Below are 19407 nucleotides of genomic sequence, written 5' to 3'. Positions count from 1 at the left end.
AGTTTTATAGCCGTGCCTTTTATTGTAACTGTTATAAATTGTATCACTTCAATTGAGCTCCTGTGGTGTGCATTAGTCTCCAAATCCTCTTGACATCCTACCAACCATTCATTACAATTACAGTGGCATACTTAGAATAGAATAGAAATAGAAAATACTTTATTTATCCCTGAGGGGAAATTCAGGAGTCACAGCAGCATTTAAGAAAACAAAAGTAAGAAAGTGTATAGAAAGTGCAAAAAGGTCCACAAGAAAATAGATGACGACGGCCCGTCCACCACTCTCCAGCCCAGCCAGTCTCCACCTCCACAGGGTCCAGGACTGAGCCTCTCCAGCAGTCTGCTCAGTCTCTGTCTCCTGGATCCTGTCTGCTCACAGCAGGCGAAGCTCCTCCAATGTGGCGCCGGCGGATGGAAGGACAGGTCCACGTCGTCACCTCCCAGCTCACACCCGAGAACCAGAACGTCGTCCTCACCTCCTCCTCCTCACTTGAAGGGAAATCATCAAGCCTTACACCAGTTAGCATTGACATGCTACAGGCTGCTAACAGCTAATTTCACATGTAAACAATGCAGCCATGGTTACATGTAGGATCTCCAGACAAACACAGGAGAAAAGAAGTAAAAATATCGCTGAAGACACAAAAAGTTTGGTGTCCATGACCAACAATGAACCACACAAAGTGATGATCCACTCCAAATACAAAGATGATGAAAAAGAGACAAAAAAATTACAAGATTACGGACGAAGACGAGAGAGCTGCTGCAACAGGCAGCTTCTTGGGCAGCGCCTAGCAATGGAAAAGTGATAGTGATGATGATGGTCTGAGATGCTGAGGTTATGGTTTGAAGACTGAGCTGCTTTGGGGGAGCCAAGACTGGAGGAGCCAAAAGCCCCATTTCCACCAAGCGATCTGGAATGGATCATTACAGTTTGGTACGGGATACAGTAAAGCCTCATCCTGTGTGTGTTTCCACAGCCAACCGTGCCCTTCTTAGTAAGTGGTGATGCTTATAGCTGCAACAGCTACGTAATAGCGTGACACCATAGCAGCGCGACACAGTGTACCCTGCTGATAAATCCAATGAAGAAGAAGAACATGACACAGTAAACAAAGAGCAATGATGGAAAACATCCAGCATGTCATCTTGTTTGTGATTGCCATTTGCATCTTTGTTGTAAAACGCAGTCAAGCTTTGTTCATTGAAAAGGCTGTGTGTCACAAGTAGAAATGTCTGGGGTCAGATCCATACATCTGACACCCCAACAGCAGGGTACCAAGTAGTGAGATGGTAGGGGTCAGTACTCTGGGGGACCTGTCTCAGCTTTAAAGGAAACGCCACAAAATGTGTGTCGTACCAAGACGAACTGAACTGAACTGAACCACTTGGTGGAAATGGGACTGAAGAGACCCAGACTGGGTCTATGGTTGGTACTATATGGTTTTTCTATCATATCAAAGTGGAGGATCAACTTTGTCTAAAATTGGATGCTTGCTTTATACTAGTACAGACTGGTTCACATCCAAACTCCCTGAGAGTAAAGTCAACATGTCCTGACAAATCTCTGATTGAACTCCCCTCATTGATTACACGGTCAAAAAGTTTCATATGTCAGACAACTTCAACACTTCAAGGCCTCTATGATGAAAGAAGGACTCCAGCTCATTAGAAGTTGTTTTTTTTAAGTGAAGAATGAATTTGCACCTTCGGTAAAAAACAAATCTGCACCCTGACAGGTTTGTTTTGTCTGAAGTCCAGTCCAGGATTAGCAGAGGTTTTTGGATCAATGGGTTGTTGCCCCCCAGTCCCCTTTACTTCCACCCCCACCTTTGAGCACAGGGCTTATCCAGCACCTATCTTGTTGGTGGAGGCCTCTGTGGCAGCTAGACGAATGCCTTACTCACCCCCACTCCCACACACACAACCCCATCCCCACCCCCCACCCCCAGCCCAGGCACCCAGCATCAGGCTTAAGTCCAACCTGCTGCGCTCACAACAACAGAAAAGTTTAATCAAACACTTGGCACGGGAGGCAGGGAGGGTGGGGGGCTGGGTGGGATGAGAGGGGGCGTGGAGGAGAGGCAGACCTCCTCACTTCAGCGCCTCCAACAAGCAGCATGCAAATGTGTAAAGAAGAGAGCCACAGCTCCACAGCCTCACATTCCTCAGTGACAGGCTGCTGCTTTCATTAAAGCTGCCACACAAAGGAGGGAAAGACGACAGGGTGACGCGTCTCTGCCTCACAGAGAGCAGGCCTGAGGATGCTGACTCTCTGTTTGTCTGTACTGTACCTCTTCCTCTCACCTTAGATACAAGGAACACTCAAAAACACACACTCTACAAACTGCTGCTGGGCTTTCCCAGAAGTTAAAGTAAGAGGGTGCAGGTCGGCTGAGAAATCAAGGGGAAAACCATCAGGGTCAGAGTTTTCTAAAGTGGTCATACTGTATACTTTAGCCAAAAATGTTAATAAAATGTTGCTTGATTCTGTGGTTAAATTCTCTCGCTCTGCAGTCATAGTTAGCTTAGCTTATATCCCTGATCTCTTGCCAGTTTTCACCGCAAAGCAGCTGAAATCTGTTTTTGAATGAAACACACTCCTGAACAGTAACCAGCGCGACAGGAAACTTGCTTCTCTTTTCTGATCCTTTAAAACTTATTTTGCTTTAGAGCAAATATTTGTGACCTGCATGTGATATTATTGTTTTCTTTTTGTTTATTTTTGTTGAAAACTTCAGTTCATCCAGTCCACATGAAGCAAAGTCCAAGCAAGCCAAGGGGTCCCATTGAACCATAATCCTCATACTATCAAAAAGACCACCATGACTTTTTTTTTTTGTTCTTGTTATTCTGGCCTTAAAAGATTCAGATATCATTTCTGGAAAGCTCATCTCCTCAATAGGGAACCTTTATTTTTTTTCTCTTGCCCAAATAGTTGAAGAGTTACGGTAATGATAGCTGCTTGCATTGATTATCACCTGTGGTTGGAACATCCTTGCACATTGCATTCTATGAAGTACAGTAAAATCTCAAATATCACCGTAAAGCTTTCCTGTATTAGGGGGCTGATCAAATTTTCTTGCTAGCCCAAATGGTTGAGGTGTTATGGTAACTTGAAGAGCACCTGTAAAATGGGAGCACTGGTGCTCTAAAATTCTCATTTTCACAACAGAAATGAAAATCCTTGCAGCCTGGAACAAGTAATAGCTTTGGGCTGCCTTTTCTTTTGACACACTGTACAAGAGGGGGTCCCAAAGTTTTTAACCTGTAACCCCCCAAAATTAGCTGGAGACTGGTTACTTCTTGTGGAGGTGGGAGTACATGAATAGGACAATCCAAAAACAGATTTAAAGGAAGAAAAAATGACCCAAGACACTTATTGAGGCTGATACCTAAGGAAATTCAACCACCTTTGTGTCCTCGGCAAGACCAAAAACTGCTGACCATACTGCCCTCATGTGCTTCGGAGGGGAACTGCAGAGCTACACAGATAATGAGACCACGTTTACACAACGTTTCATCCAAAAACACTGAAACACTATGCAAGAAAATTTAGTTTATACAGAAACGCTGCGGGACGGTTAACGCTGCAGTAATCCTGCCAGGCCTGCAGGTGGCGCTATAACTGTCTTGTACAAAAGCCGCTTTTGGTAGATCTCCACTGAAGTAGAGTTGGGCCGATCATCTGGTGTATTGGTGAATGCTGAGAGCAGAAGTGAAGCAACAGATGCTCATTTTGTATAAAGACAGTCAGCAGATTGAGCAGCGCAAGCACATCATGGTAGTCCCTGACGACTGTAACAACAGCACTGTTGTCCTGTTGAGTGCTCTGGCTTACTGTTTACACGGCAATGGCAGGGTTTCAGAAAAACTGCACTCTGGGGGACGTTTTTAACAGTTTGTGTTTTGGGGCGGCTAGAACACAGTTTCCATGTAAATGCAAGGCCAAAACATGGAACTCCAATACTTCTGCATTTCATCCTGAAACCATTGTTGGGTAAACGGTCCCAAGACAGGAGTATACTGCTCAGTCACGTTAGTGAAGGGTCACACCAGTGGGTCTTCCACAAAGGAATGTGGAGAGCAGATCAAAGATTTTGTGTTTGCATGGTTTCATATTCAAAGTTTAACCCCTATGTTTGCATATATTTTTAAAGCATTAGATAAAATAAGCAGTTAAATACAGTATTTAATTTCAGGAGGCACCTTTTCACAGTGCTTTCATCCAGGGTGTCATTACATTAAAGAAAAAAGAAAAAAAAGTTAACCGTTTTGTAGACGATGTTATGAGTTGTACGTGAACAGGGCGGCGTAGATATTAGCCAAGAGGCTAAAGTTTGCTCTAACTCTGCTACTGTGCCTTTTTCTCCATGTCAAGCAAAATCTAAGTAGACATCTCCACAGAGTTAGGCTTCAGAACTCTGCTTCAGAAACGACTGGGACTGAGACTAATGAAGCTTAGCGGAAGTTCAATCAGAAAGACTATCTTCCTGGCATGCCCCTTTTCTGTCTCTGTCTTTAACCACTTCCTAATAACTCCACCTCTCATCTCCTTTTTCTCCCAATCACAGTCAGTCACCTTTTCTCTCTCAGCCAATCCGTCGTAGCTGTCATATTTAAATATGCTCTCTCTCTCTGCAGCCGGTCAGCTGTCATTCAGCGAAAAGGTCCTCAAACCCACCTCCACCCCTTCACCACCCCATCAGGTCTCGGTCATCCCTCAAGTCTTAACTCAAGCATCTCACTTCTTCACCACCACCAGTGTCTAGGCTCCGGGGGGAAGTTCACGGGAGCATCAATCATTCCTCATGCTCCTGAAACGATCACTTCCTGCGGGGTCTAAGCGCCAAAGACTTTTTCACTCATCAATTCTTTATCTGTTTCATTAAAATTGGTCACTCATACTATTTGTCTTCTCTTCCTTATTAGTCTTTCCTGATTGAATTCCCACGTTTAAGACAGCTTATAGACTTACATGCGTGCCATTTTTTTTCTAATTTGACACCAGATCCAAACTTATTAAAAATAATCTATCCACGGCAGAACCACACAGTCAGACTAAAACAGTCTTCTAGCCCTACAGAACAGCGTCATTGTACAGTTTATGGAGGTGAAAACTAGCCAGGCTCTCTGTGTGGGCTCAGGGTGATTTACTGTGGTGAGCAGCACAGAGACAACACAGCAGCACGTCACAGAAAGAGGAGAATTCACCAGGGAGAGTTCAAAACAAGCTAAGCTAACATTTGTGAGACCTTTTCAGGATGACTCCAACAAAAAGTCAGTCCATATATTATTATTTAAGTGTTTGGACTGGGAAGTATCTTTAGGGTCCACTCACACTGGCAATCTGTACTGTGCTCACACAGGTTTCAACCCTTAAGTCCAGTTCGTTTGACCAGTGTGGTCGCAAGTGTACCGCGCTCAGGCACGTTTTGGCTTTGGCACATTTTGGAGAGGTGAGTTTTGGCACGGTGCACTTCATGCAGGAGTACAAACACATGAACGCAACAAGGACATGACTTACAATCCATGACGTTCAATGGCTGTGACAGCTCCTCCCAACAATCATTTTAAACAATGTGAGGGGTGTTAGAGGGCTGTGTCAGACCAAAACAACATTAGGAAATGATAAAAGTTGCTGAAGTTGTAATAGTGCTCTATGTCTTCCATTGTACTGACTGATGAGACCACACTTCTTGTAAACAGATGCTTCATGATGATGTAGGTGGGCCATGCGTATGTCCTATTACATTATGATGACAGATGTACAAGAAGCAATCGTGCTTAAATCTGGTTTATGTTGAGATGGTGTGCACATGGGTTGTAATGGCCATCAGGGGTGCTTGAGTATGAATGGCCAGTGTGACTGCGCCCTTAGACTTCACTCACACAGTGTTCATTTTGGCTGCTATTTTAGATGTAGACTCACTTTTAATCACATTTTAGTCTTTTGGGTCATTGTGGTTTTAGTTGATATACATTTAATCTCAACTTTAAATCACTGTCTTCAAATGTGTTTATACTGCAGGTAAGAGATGGGACTAAGGTTGCACCAGATATGTACAGTTTTTCTCAGTTGCTTTGGTACATTTCCAGAATCATCCTCACTATTTGCAAAACAGTAAGTGCATTTCTCAGAACAGTTTGTACAAACAGCAAAACACCATGGATTACCTGCAAAAGCCAGTCTCTCTCTCAAAATCCTTAGTTCATCCCTCAAAACTGAGTTTCTGTGTCAGTGAACGTGTCAGTGCATCAGAATGACGAGTCCTCGTGTCAGTGTGTATGGATAGGACAGTCGAGGTGCTGAGTCATGTTGTCAGTATAACAGTTCACTCTGGAAGGATGTTCTGTTGTAAACTATGGCAAAAGTTTTGATGACAGTTATTGTAAATTATAGGTTTCATCTTAGAGGAAGTTGGAGATTGATTACAAGAGACTGGACAAAATTTGTATTTTCACTTTCACTGTTCGTGCTGTAAGTTGCTGACTGACCCCATCATTGGAATACAGAAAGGAGGAGAAGGCACTACATCACACAAAGAAAAAAAGCAACAAAAAAAGTAGATCTATGAACATAGAACATTCTCTTTAGGGAAAACTGTAAATGAAGTGCTGTGGGAATTACAGAGCAGTGCAGTCTTCCTACACCTAACTCGTTCAACCTTTTTGCATGTAAAGACTTGTGCGTCGAACTAGTGACTAAATATTGAGGGGGGTAAGACTATTCAACAGAGACCCACGATAATCCATTTTAATCAACATGACAAAAGCAACTGATAATGTAGGAAACAGCAGAGAATTGTACTGAATCATTTGCATGGATGTCCCAAAGCATCTGTATCTTGTTCAAAGAAATGAGAAACTGCTTTTTGGATGTGCACAAGTGACACAATGATATGAGGATTGAACAAGTAGTTTTGAGAATTTCATTGTGATCTGAAAAATGAACCAAAGCAACTGAGAAAAACTGTAAATCAGCAACATGTTTTCGATATCGTTTCTCACCACTAAAAGAAATATCATTTACAAATAACCAATTTTGTTGCTGATAATCTCATTTTGGGATGTTCAGATATTTGTTTTGATGTAGGATGTTTGTTTGCATTCAGGACACAGGTGAACCATAACAACAGGTACATTATCAAAACCTGTTCAGATCAAGTCAGATGAACCAACAATACAGTCAAAGGTGATTAGAGATTTAACACCTGGAAAATCCCAGCTTACAGGATGCTAACAGGATGCTAACACCACCTCCTCCTTCACACCTGCACTGTATGCTAACACAGAGACAGAGAGTGTTTTCTTCACAGGCTGACATCAGGAAAGAGGAAATCTCACTGTTTCATCCTCTCTCTGGTTTTATTTTACACTTTGTCACAACAACAAAGACCAGGTTTGATCCCCATGTGTTCACAGGCTGTAAACACTGAGGGATCCTTCTAATAAACACCCAGAGGACGAGCTCTTTCACACTTAGAAGGATAAAATGTTATTATTAATAAAACCAAGTGTCTGTGGGGCCTCTGAGCTGAGCTCTCCCCTCTCTCCTGTGTCCCTGTCTGCTCAGTGAGAGCAATAAAAGAGGAAACACTGCTGGTGGTATTTTACAAGCAGTGAGAAAAGCTGCAGCTGTCAGCTAATAGCCAGTGAATGCTAATGTGGCTATTGAACGCTCGTATGGGTTTATAACTGTCAGTCATTGACCACTGAGGTGGATCTATTAACACTCAGATCACAGAAATAACTCAAAGGACACGTCCTGCTTACTTTTTATTTTCTACAAACTCAGACACATGCAGGATGAGAGTTTCCTGCATAAAGAAGAGTGGTGGGAAGGAATTTGATCTGTGTGATTCCCCTCATTCTGTTTTTTTTCTCCAAGAGAAATCACATCCAGGTTCCCACCTTCCCTGGGAGAGGAGGGTCGGGTGTTTTATAATTTATGGCTCCTTTATAAAGTTCCAGACAGATTTGCAGTGGGTGCTCCATCTCTCCCTCGCTCACACACACACTCACACACACACATTTCTCTCCCTTGCACATCTTAACATCCAGTCCTGTCTGGCCCTCTCTTCAACAATGGAATCTCTAAAGAGCCCCAATTGCCTTGTGACCCTTAACTTCACCGCCCCGCTCCCCCTTTTTTAAACTCTGCCAACAAAGAGTTTTGCTGGCGCGCTGATGAGGAGAGGCATTTAACAGCCAGTCCACCATCGCTCTCTGCTGTGTTCACATGTCAGAGCCCAGCTCTATCTTAATCTCAGCGTAAGTGTTTGTTTGAGCCAGATTTGACACGTAAATTTCTTCCAATTTTATTTCTTGAAGAACGTGATGTGTTGTGTATTTATGGAGTTCATTTGCTGTATAGGTATTAACACGGAGTAAACCATAAACAGCTTGACAGAAATGAATGTAATCTTAAAAGAAAAGTCAATTCAGAATTTAGACTTCATCAGCCAGCAGGGGGCTCTCTAATGGTTAGGAAAAGTCATAGACAGTATAAAACATGGACGTAGCCTCCGCAGCCACATTTAATATGACACTGGTTGTGAGCTTCTTTTCTTACAGGTACAGGGTGCCCAGCAGTCTTGTGACCTGAGCTGTATCTGTGATTGGACAATCAAATGATCTGAATAACTTCTAAAGTGTGGAATTAGGAAAGAATTCACTCACCGTACAGTGTTTACTGACAGTGAAATCAACGTTTTAGACCCAAGCTGTTTTTTGAACCAGGCTGTAAGTATGTTTTTAATACAGTCTAAGTCTATTTTTCAGGCTGGGTGGGTATGTGACTTCTGGTCTTTCTGCAGCCAGTCTCAAGCGGATTCTTGATGAAAAGCAATTTTTAGCACTTCAGCAAAGGCTTCATTTTCACTGACCGGAAGTTGCCCCTTGTCAGAATCGAGTTTTCAGAATCATGGTCAAGTTTTATTGCTAAGTACATTTGCATGTACAAGGAATTTTACTTGGTGTGTTGGTGCAACAATTCACAAGAAAATAGTACAGAAATACTTGCTGTACATTCTGTAAAATAGCATATAGAGAAAGTTAAGATGTAGGATTTACAAATATACAAAAGATATATATAGAAAAATAAAATAAAATAAAACAAAAACTAAGAATATTTATAGAAAAATGAAATAATAATAATAGTTATTATTATTATTATTATTATTATTATTATTATTATTATTATTATTATTATTTTGAGAAAACAGAGGATACAAGGTGCAATGTGGAGCTGTGCAATTTGAAAAGGAATTCAGATACCTTTTAAAAAAAATAGTTAATAATGATAAAAAGAAAGTCAGATATTCACGTTACAGAATTAGGGCCATGCTTAAAAAAAAAAAAAAAAAAAAAAAACACACACATGAGATTCATCTCATAAATTTAGAAGAACAAAAGTCGTAAATTTAGGAGAATTAAGTTATAGATTTATGAGGGTTAACTGATTATCTTGTCCATGACTTTTTTGACTCTGCTCCTTTCCTGGGTGAAGTTATTTAATATTTCTGTATCATATTTATCCATTTTATCCTCAGTCTATCTTGCTGTGATTTCAGAGAGGTGTGGATTTGTAAAGGTAATGTTCCACTGGTGAGTTATTGATCAGAGGAAGCCAAATCTGATAATATCTTTCTATCTTTACTGGAGTTCTGTAGTAAGCCCCAGTTTCTGAGCTATCTTTTCAGGGTCCAAGGGTCATAACATTGTCATTATCATAAGAATAATTATACTTATTCTAATTATGCTGATGTGCCAAATAATTTAATCATTCCTCATTTGTGAAAACTTTACTTAATAAAAATTTCACAAGAAGCTCCACAGTCCTTATTTTTGTACAAGTGCTCTCCTGATAGTCTATAGCTAAAGAGTTAAATTTATGACTTCAGTGACGTAAATTATTATTGAGGTTTTTGTGTGTTTGTTTTTTATAACATGGCCCTAATCCTCCTCATAGGTATTGATCAGAATACAAAACATTTCTTTTAACATTAAAATGTACAATAGGTGACAGCTCGTCAAGCCTGCAAAGCCAGAAAGAGCACCCATAAGTCAGAGGCCAGCTGTCACTCAGTGATACAGAGTCACGTTAGTTGAAGAGGCTTGTTGACCTGAGCACAAAGTTATTTAATGTCTGAGGCAGAGTAAAGACAACTGTTTTAAAGAAAAGAGCTGGAAATCCTGCAGAGACATTAAACAGATGTCTAACAGTTAAAGTATGGATGATGCTTTCTTCCATGTCTGCAACTATTTGAATCCATTCAGATCTGTAAAATACTAAAAGAAAGTGAAAAATGTGCTTTTATTTAAAATATCATTGACCACTGAGAGGAAACTATTAATTAATCTGTAATATATTAATCCATTAATCTTCAAAAAGCCACTTGAGTATCTGTAACAACTTTCTGCTTAATTGGCTAAAATCATTAGAACACCTGGCAGATCTGAAAGTACTGACCTTTTTTGTCTCTAAATCCTGAAACATGCAGATTTTTGCTCTGAGCACAACAAATATCAGATGAAATGAGTCCTTCTGTTTTTATCTGATTTCACTTTTATATCTGGTTTTTCTACCTTTTACAGTAGCTACAGCAGCTCATGTTTCTGGCATACTGCCAGTATATTTCCTGAAACTTCAACACTAATGTTTTCCTATGACTTCTGCAACTCAAGACAAAGACTTTCCTTTGACTGTTCAACAGATCTGTTCATTTTATTTTACATTTCAACTAAATCTGCTAGATGAGGTTGAGGTCCAGTGACGCCTGTAAAGAAAAAAGCATTTAGTTGTTATTAACTTTACTTTATCAAAAATGTTGGAATGCTATGTCAGCTGAACAATTTGCTTCAGTGGTACTTGGTTAACTCAGGTAGCACAAACATTTGCTGACTTTCAGAAAAGCACTATGGCACATCAGATTCTGGTCTTGTCAGGCTTGTGGTCCACATCTTTTTCTTGTTTTGACTTATCCAATTCTGTCTTTGATTCTTTTTTCTTTCTTTTTTTTTTTTTTTTTTGCAGTTTACTTTTGATGTACATATCCAACCTATACACAACAAAGTCATGCGTGAGTATATTTAAAATATACTGAAAAGTATATATAAAAGTCTAAGTACACTTGACTTATGATTAAAAGTACACAGAAAGGTCTCAGTATACTTTGCTTTAACTTATATTGAAACTTATATTTAAACTTTTGAACAAGATATACAAAGGAAAAGTTTTAAAAAGTACAGAAAACATTCATGCCCAATGATTGAGTAAATTGCTGTTGCAGTTCTTCTTTTGAGAGGAGCCAATTCAAATATTCTTAAATATTTTTTTCCATCCATTTTCCACATCTATATTTGCACCAACACAGAACCTGATACGATCCTACCATGAGTGTGTGTTTAGACACAGGAGAACGCAGAGATGATTGTGAAAAAACTCAACGGTTATTTTCTAATTTCCTTACACTAGTACTCCCCCTGATCTTGTCTAAATTCAGTCTGTAGTAGTCAGTAAGCAAAAACTTGCAAAATCTGCAGTATGCCAGTAATTCCTACTGATCTGGGACAAATTTCTCAGTATGCAATAGACCACTCTGTTTGGGACACTGCTTCCCACAATGCACTGCACTATGCCAATGGCAGGTTTAGGTGAATTACCATCATCTATGTGTTGCTGCAGCACGCTGGCTTTAATCTGTTCAGTTCATCATAGATTCTGAGCGTTTGAAAGTCTGCTGAGAAAAGGTGTCGCAGTAAGGAAGGAGTTAACTCTTTCTGTGGCAGATCTGTAAGAGGAAGAGTAAAACACAGTTAAACGAGTTAAACTCCAGCAGACTGACAGTCAAAGGTTTTAAGACACTAAACTTCCCTTCACTCGCTGCACGTGATGGTCCCAGTAAGAGGATTCTGGTCTGTCAAGCAGCGTCAGTAGATTCATGACTAAATCCTGGAGGTTTGTCACTGTTGTTGCCTGACGAGGCCTCACCAAACAAATCTGCACTAATTACCCCGGCTGTCTCTAATACCTGATTAGGACAATAAAGTGATTTACCAGCCAACTGGGGTCTTCTCCTGCGACCTGTCTGTGTGAGAGTCTTTGTTTCCTCTGTACAGAAGTCAGCAGGAGAGTGCTCCTTTGTTTCAGCAGCGTTTGTGGAAGATTAAGTTCAGCATGTGGAGAAAACTTCTGACCCTGTGACCCCTGATGATATTTTCTGTGCATGGCGGACAAAGATTGTCAGGCCTCAATCTGTCATCCCGTCCCCCGGCCTCCCATCTGCCCTAATCTTGATGAAGGGCTAATAGGCCGTAGAGACAGCGGCTCCCAGCAGTGGCTCCCCAGCAGGCCCCCTGAGACCTTCCAAAACATCCCCAGTTAACCCTTCATCACCCAGACCTGGTCTGAAGTATGCAGGCTCAGATGCTCCAGTAATGAAAGGGATTTGGGCAAAGCTGAGAGGGACCAAAGCAAACTTCCTCCAGTGATATTTGGAAGGTAAATACAACAGAAAACATTGCATTCCAGGTAGCTTTGGAGTGTCTGTCCGTCAGCTTAGCTCTGACATTACTGAGAGGAATTCACAGCAGGGGAGGACGGACCAGACAGACATGTTGTTATTGCTGCGCTGCTGCGTTTGACTGAATTATAACGGACTGAGAGCAGGGCACATGGTCCTCACGTTGACATGCAGAGGTGGACGAGGCACCTTAAAGCCTCACTCCAGTAGAAGTACAGATTTACCAGAAGAAGACTTTGGTAGGGGTAGAAATCAGCTTTCATATCCCCTAAACGTAAAGTCTTAAATGATCTGATATTTTCTGCACGCAATGTTTCTGTGAGGTCCACCCACAGGCTATAGAATATACGGGAGTAGTCTCTGTGATGTCACCCATTTGTTCCTGATACAGAGTTTTGTTCATGCTCATTCTAGCTCTGTTCAAATCAAAGGAGACAGAAAGAGGTGGGCTTTTGTGTCTGGTTATGCTTCTGCATTGACCCTCATAGTGACCAACAGCTGTGAGCTCTGCATACTTCTGTGTTTTACCCTTCAGAAACCCATGAGGACAGTGTGGTCTGTATAGTTGCCACATCGACTGTTTGAATGATGATTTTTCACAGTTATTTTGAGCAAATAATGATGTTGTCCCAGGTAATAAATCAACTATCACAAGAAGATATTACAAGAGGAAAAGAAATGTATGCAGAAGTGGCGATTGCTCTAAGACTGCAAGGGAAGCTCAGCTTCCTCTAAAATGTCCCCAAAAAAGTGGGGATATGTTCTGCTGTGTGTACATTTCATTGACAAAATCTGTGCTAGAATTCCTTCATCTTTAGTTCAGACCTATCACAGGTAACTGACTCAACCTTCTTTTCATTCATCCCTGTAGCGTCTCAGCACTTTAACACAGTCTGATGCTGAGCGTCTTCTGACTTCAGTGGGGAAGTGTAGAGTGGGTTGTTCCACTGTGGAAACTGGACGGTCATTGGATAAACGCTGGGCTTTGTCCCGCCCTTGGACGCTCAGCATCTCTGAGGGTCTATGAGGCAGTGGGCTGGCCTGGACGCTGGGCTTCTGCATGATGATTGGATGATCTGTCTGAGGCTGAATCCCTTTCTAGTTGACAGTGAAATGAGCCAGTCAGCGATCTTGAAGTATAACCCTCCACTGCAGCATCTTCTGAGTTGTTCTGAACTGATCCGGAGGCTTTATCGATCCCCAGCAAGTTCACCTTTCTTAAAATCAACAAGCATTAAGAGAACACTGGTAAAATCCCTGGAAAAAACACCTGGTTGGTACGACAGGGTCATAGATCATTTTTTTGAAAAGTAACGGGGGTAGAAATAATGTTTAAATAAATAAACAAATTTATGATGTATGTCGGGAAAAAATGAGTTTCCCCTCCTTGACTGACCAGCAACCACCACTGGTGTGCAGCTGATGTGTGGTGATTCTGGACATGTTGTAAATACAGGAAGCAGACCAATCATAGTTTTCGCTGCCTGGGTTGTCTAAATATATGGTTAAATATGGGAAGAGGTTTACGTCAGTCTAAGGCATTTGTATCAGGTGATATTAAGTAGTGGTTTCTCTTGCTATAAAGGTGCTGCTCTAGGAGCCAATGCTGTGTTGTTAATCAGAAGGGTCTGCTCCATCTAGTGAGAGCCTGCTCCTTTATTTTTTGGTAGAACTTTGTTTTGATTGACAGCATGGCAGCCATTCAACCAATTCAACATGTGAGGACATAGGACCATACCATTACGTGATAGCAGAGAGGGGGACACTTGTTTAGTTTAAGTGTCTTAAGTGCTGTCTTACGCATAGACTGTATATAGTGTGGACAGTGTGTCATAGCCTCTTACCACTGTACAGTTTTGAAGCCAAAATACCCCCGTCACAGGTGCCGCCACTGCCAGCAAGAGTGTGTGCAGTAGAGACATCTGAGTGGAGCTGGGTGATATATATATATATATATATATATATATATATATATATATATATATATATATATATATATATATAAATATACGTCACCCATATGTCACCCATATATATATATATATATATATATATATATATATATATATATATATATATATATATATATATATATATATATATATATATTTATATATATATATATATAAGAAAAAAAAAAAAAAAAATATATATATATATATATATAATTTTTTTCTTCTTCAGAGAGTCTAAATTTCTTCTTAGCTCTACCTCCCGACATATTTTACAATCCCTGACAAAAGTACACGAGAACGGCAGTTGTCAACCATTGTTGAATGTGACGCAAAATCATGTTTTTAACCCCTTAAAACTAACGAATACAAAACTTTTCCGAAAAAAGAGGACCTGAATACAAGGCAGCTAAATGATATCTTCAAATCCCTACATTTATCAGATGTGAGAAACATTTGTACAAGGTGAATTATTTTTTTTTTAAGTTTGACCACAGCCCATGGAGTGACTGGAGAGATGGACTTTTTGACCTATACTGCAGCCAGCCACCAGAAGGAGAGTTAATCAAAGCACATATCATTCAAATTTGCCCAGTTAGAATAAACTATGGGGCTAAAAATGATAAAAGGAGCTGTTTGGAGCTGAAAGAGAAAACAGCTAAGTTTCCCATCACTAATATCAAGTGGCTAAATGAAATCATTTTGAGACCCCTGCCATAGGCTATGGCATTTATAGGAAGCTGTTTATTAAACCCAGCTTAATTTTCTTTGCATACAGCAACAGGGTGCCCACCTGTCACTCATTGGTGGAACTCTAAACCATAATAATTTCAAAAATTACAAGCTATGAAAAAATTAACCTGTCGAAAAGTGTGTGCTGATGGAGAAATAAGATATTCAGACCCAAATCTTTTGTTGAACCAGGCTGTAAACATGTTTATTTCTGCTGTAAAACTGTGCTTCTTTGGAATGGTGTGTTTGTGGTTTCCAGTGTTTCTGCAGCCAGCCTCTAGTGGACACTTGATGAACTGCAGGTTTTAGCACTTCAATATGTGCTTATTATTTGTAGACCTGAGGTTGCTGCTCAGGTTAACCACAATGTATTTGAACACTGGAAGTAAAAGTATAAATAAGAGATTATAAAAGAAAAAGCTCCGTATTATTAACTCTTCACAACTTAACGAGCTGAGGGGAAAATAGTCCCAGAGTGGGGAGATAAAGACAGTTAGCAGTTAGCACAGAGCAGCCTGAAGAGCTTCTGGTCCCCTGACATCTCTGACAGAGAAAAATGGAGGAGTGGTTGGAGTTCTACCTGCATCACCACCCACTTAGTAGACATATATCCCTCATATAAGACATTGTAAGAGATAAATACCTCATCCTGGGAGTGAGATGGACCACTAAAAACACCTTAGATAGCAGTGGTGAACGTGACTCTTTACATTTACTCCAAGCGAGCAGCTTTTTGTGAACTTGTACTTTATGGAGTAGTTTGTAATACAAAAAGTAGTGGTCCATTCATTTCATCACCTATGCACACCAAAGCTTTGTGTCAATGCTGCTAAGATAGAGGTGAGAGTATTAAGTCAAGTTTTTGATCAAATGTCTCTGGTCCTCTAAGAGTCCAGAGCAGGTTCCAGGTGTCTGAGCACTCCTCCCACCAGGTACAGACTGCCAGTCACCAGCACAGAGACCTGACCCCCCTCTCTTTCCCTGTCAAGAGGCTCCGTGGAATGAGAGATCAGCTGCTTCCTCTGTCTGATCCACTGGAGGGCGCTGTGAATGCAGGGGAACACGAGGCTGCAGCTCACAGAGCTGGCCACAAGATGGCGATGTTGTTGGTTTAATGTTTGTGTGGTGCTCAGGGACTGCCAGGTCCTCTGGTTTTCTCTGCAGCGAGCTGTGTGCACACACTCTGAGCTGCTGTGGTGAGCTGCAGGAAAGGACAGGAGCAGAGGAAGAGGTGAAACACAGGAGACATGTTGAGTCAGCAGGAGAACGCTGAGAGGTGGCACCTGTTTGATAGAATTCAGTGTCAGTCAGATGTTGTCAGACTATCTCTGGCAATTTATCTTTTTTTTTTCTTTCCCCCCAACTGACATCCTTTAAGGTCCAGGTTGAGGGAAGTTTTAAAGAACTGGTGGGACCTCGGACACTCAGCATCCACCAATTCAAACTCTGATCCCATGAAATGTTTCCTTATCCCACACCACTTTCTTTTGATTTTCAAAGTCATCTATCATGCAGTCTGTCTGGGATCAAATTTCACTTTTATGGACACATCACATTCTTCACAAACTTATTTCTTTCTGTAATGTTCACTTGTCCCTAGAACAAGTTTGGGAACTTGAAGTGCAGCTGTGACCAAGTCATCAGTAATAGGTCAGGTCAGACAAAAATCCAACAGAAGGAATATGATCCAAGAAGCAACCTCTGAGAAATTAACCAGAAATGATGTATTTCATATCTTCTGTGGCAGAAGTCTTAGTAGGGGTTGGGGAAAAAAAGATGTAAAGTAGTTTTGAGAGTTTTTTGTTTGACAAATTGTGTTTTTTTTTTTCAAGGACTGTTGTTTTTTTGTTCAAAAACTTTTTTATTGATAATATTTTTTTTTTTACATTTTTTCCCTCTTTTTCAAATTAAAGTCCATTATTCTAGTATCTGTTTATAAGCTTCGTTTGGAAAAAGTTGGGATGTCAGAGCCCCTGAATAATTATTAAAACCTGACTCACACGTGATGTGCTTTTTTGGGGAAAATATGGCTCCTGATATAGTCTATAGACATCATCATCATCATCATCATCAACAATATCATCATCGTCATCATCATCATGATCGTCGTTGATGTCATCATAATCATCATTCAAATATTTCACTTGGTCTGTTGTTAAGAGAATAAAGCAAATTATAAAACAGAACTATTGAAGAATTGAAGCAATTCAAACCAAATCAGCACCCCCAAAATTGTACAAGAATCAAACTGTGAGAAAAGCATATCGTCCCAGCAATAAGGCTCAGTGCACTACCATCACATCAGCTTGATACCAGCATACTGTTAAAATTTAGCAAAGAGGGCAATGAGGGAACCAAGAAGAGGTGGTTGCCTTGCACCCTAATATGCGCATGAAACCCTGAAAAGGGTAAGTAAAAAATCTCTGCTTTTTGAAGTATTTATGTGTCATTAGAAAAAGTCCAAAGTAAGCCTTGAATGGTTGTGTCTCACCTGAGCTGCCTGCAGGTGTTTCACTGATGTTGGGGCAGAACAGTGCGTAGTGGAAATGACAGGGCTGAAAGTCACACAGAGACAGAGTTTGAAGGTTTAAGGGTTCACTCAGGCCTGGATGATGTGTTTTATAGAAATGCTGTAGTTTGTAGTCCTCCTCACCTGCAGCAGTCTGAGTAAAGCAGCAGAGTCTCTGTCTCCTGTTGTGTTAAAGAGCAGGATTCTGACTCCAGAGCCTCTGCAACAAAGACAGAGACAGACACTGATATGACTCAGTCCTCCTTCAGAGTTATCAAAAATATAAAACAGCAGACACTGGATTTTAATTCAAACTGCTCTGAACTGTTGATCTGAGGGTAACATACTTCTCCTGGTCTCTGTTCAGCATCTCCTCTCTGAACCAACTCACACAGGTCTGGATGCTGTCTGTGGTGTGAGCTCCATCCAGGTAAAACGTAACAGAACCGCACTGCAGCTTCTGGCTTCGGCCCAACCACTCAGTCTCCTGTAGACCTACAGAGACAGGGAAGTCCTCATAGGATCAGGTCACAGTTAGTATTTCAGAGTCAGAGTCAGGCTTTCAGCTTTGTGGAAAGACAAGAAGTAAGTTGAGATGATGAACTTTTTAAAACTTGCCCTGCAGCATGGCTGAGCTGGGCTGAAACATGTCTGCCTGTGACCCTGGTCTGCAGGGGGGCAGGGCAGAGCTGAGATCATCTGTGAGAGGTCGAACATAGTTTACATTAAACTCTAACAGCCAGAAGAGTCTGCAGACATCAGAGCTTAAAATGAAGGACTGTAAGAAAAACTTAAGGTGTTCTTTGTCGTGTGGCGATGAATAAAAAACATCTACCTCCTCTCTCCCAGGCCGCGCGACGTTGAAGCCAGCTGTGGCTGAGCTGCAGGGCGAGCGACGCATTCACACGCTGATGTTTCCCCGCCAGTCCAAGACGCATGGGGCCGACCAGAGCTTCATAGTGATCCAGTTCTGGACAGATCCACAGGGGACACTGTAAGGGACAAACAGTGGGAGATGTTTGATCCTCTCAGTATGCTCAGCTCTGATCATTTAGAGCTGGGACTAAAAGTTTCTTAACTTTCCTGATACTGCTCCACTTTGAAAACTAAAATCTAGATAAATATCAATGTCTTATTTATTAGACTTCAGATGAGCCACATTCACATGACAGGACTAAAAGATTTTTTTTTTTTTATTTTAATTAAGTTTGCATGAGCTGACAGGCTGATGTTTGAATCACTATTCCCAACCTCAAACAACCAATCACAGCTCTTTCTGACAATGAAGCGATGTATTTAAACATGTCTCCTTACATGCCTGCTCTACTCACCTCCTCCACCCCAGCCTCCCCTAAAGTCCCTGTGAGGAGTTTCTCACTGATCTTGAAAAAGTCTCTCTTCTAGATATATGCCTGATCATAATCCACAGATTAAAATGAGATTATCAGCACCAACATTACTGGTTACAGGTTATTTTGAAATGCTACTTCGTGGCCACATTGATTTATGGCACAACTGGGTCTCTATGACAACACCACGTCTGCTGAAAAAGTTGAGTAGTGAGAAGAGAGTGTTTTTCTCTGCTGAAAACGATTTCTGTGATTGATTTTGTAGTGATGGTGGACACTGGAGCCTAACTGTCAGACAGAAAAAGGACAGAAGAGCAGAAGAAAGATAAACGTGAAAGA

The 19407-nt window shown here is 41.0% G+C and overlaps 1 protein-coding gene across 1 annotated transcript in view; it reads right to left on the bottom strand.

Annotated features, from left to right (window-relative positions):
- Nucleotides 1-16094: 16094 nt before the first annotated feature.
- The window catches only part of LOC141790354 (folylpolyglutamate synthase, mitochondrial-like), a 31490-nt gene continuing 28177 nt past the window's right edge, over nucleotides 16095-19407 (bottom strand). Inside the window, exons 10-15 of the mRNA XM_074670177.1 lie at nucleotides 18555-18711; nucleotides 18338-18418; nucleotides 18067-18214; nucleotides 17864-17939; nucleotides 17702-17765; nucleotides 16095-16411 (exon numbers count right to left, since the gene is read on the bottom strand). Coding sequence (XP_074526278.1) covers nucleotides 16095-16411; nucleotides 17702-17765; nucleotides 17864-17939; nucleotides 18067-18214; nucleotides 18338-18418; nucleotides 18555-18711 — 843 coding nt within the window. The remainder of the gene's footprint in view (nucleotides 16412-17701; nucleotides 17766-17863; nucleotides 17940-18066; nucleotides 18215-18337; nucleotides 18419-18554; nucleotides 18712-19407) is intronic.

The sequence above is a fragment of the Halichoeres trimaculatus genome, unplaced genomic scaffold (assembly GCF_033239565.1).
Source record: "Halichoeres trimaculatus isolate MK-OKI-2021-1 unplaced genomic scaffold, fHalTri1.1 fHalTri1_scaffold_5, whole genome shotgun sequence".
Lineage (NCBI taxonomy): Eukaryota > Metazoa > Chordata > Actinopteri > Labriformes > Labridae > Halichoeres > Halichoeres trimaculatus.
This window is presented reverse-complemented; position numbering and strand designations above follow the sequence as displayed.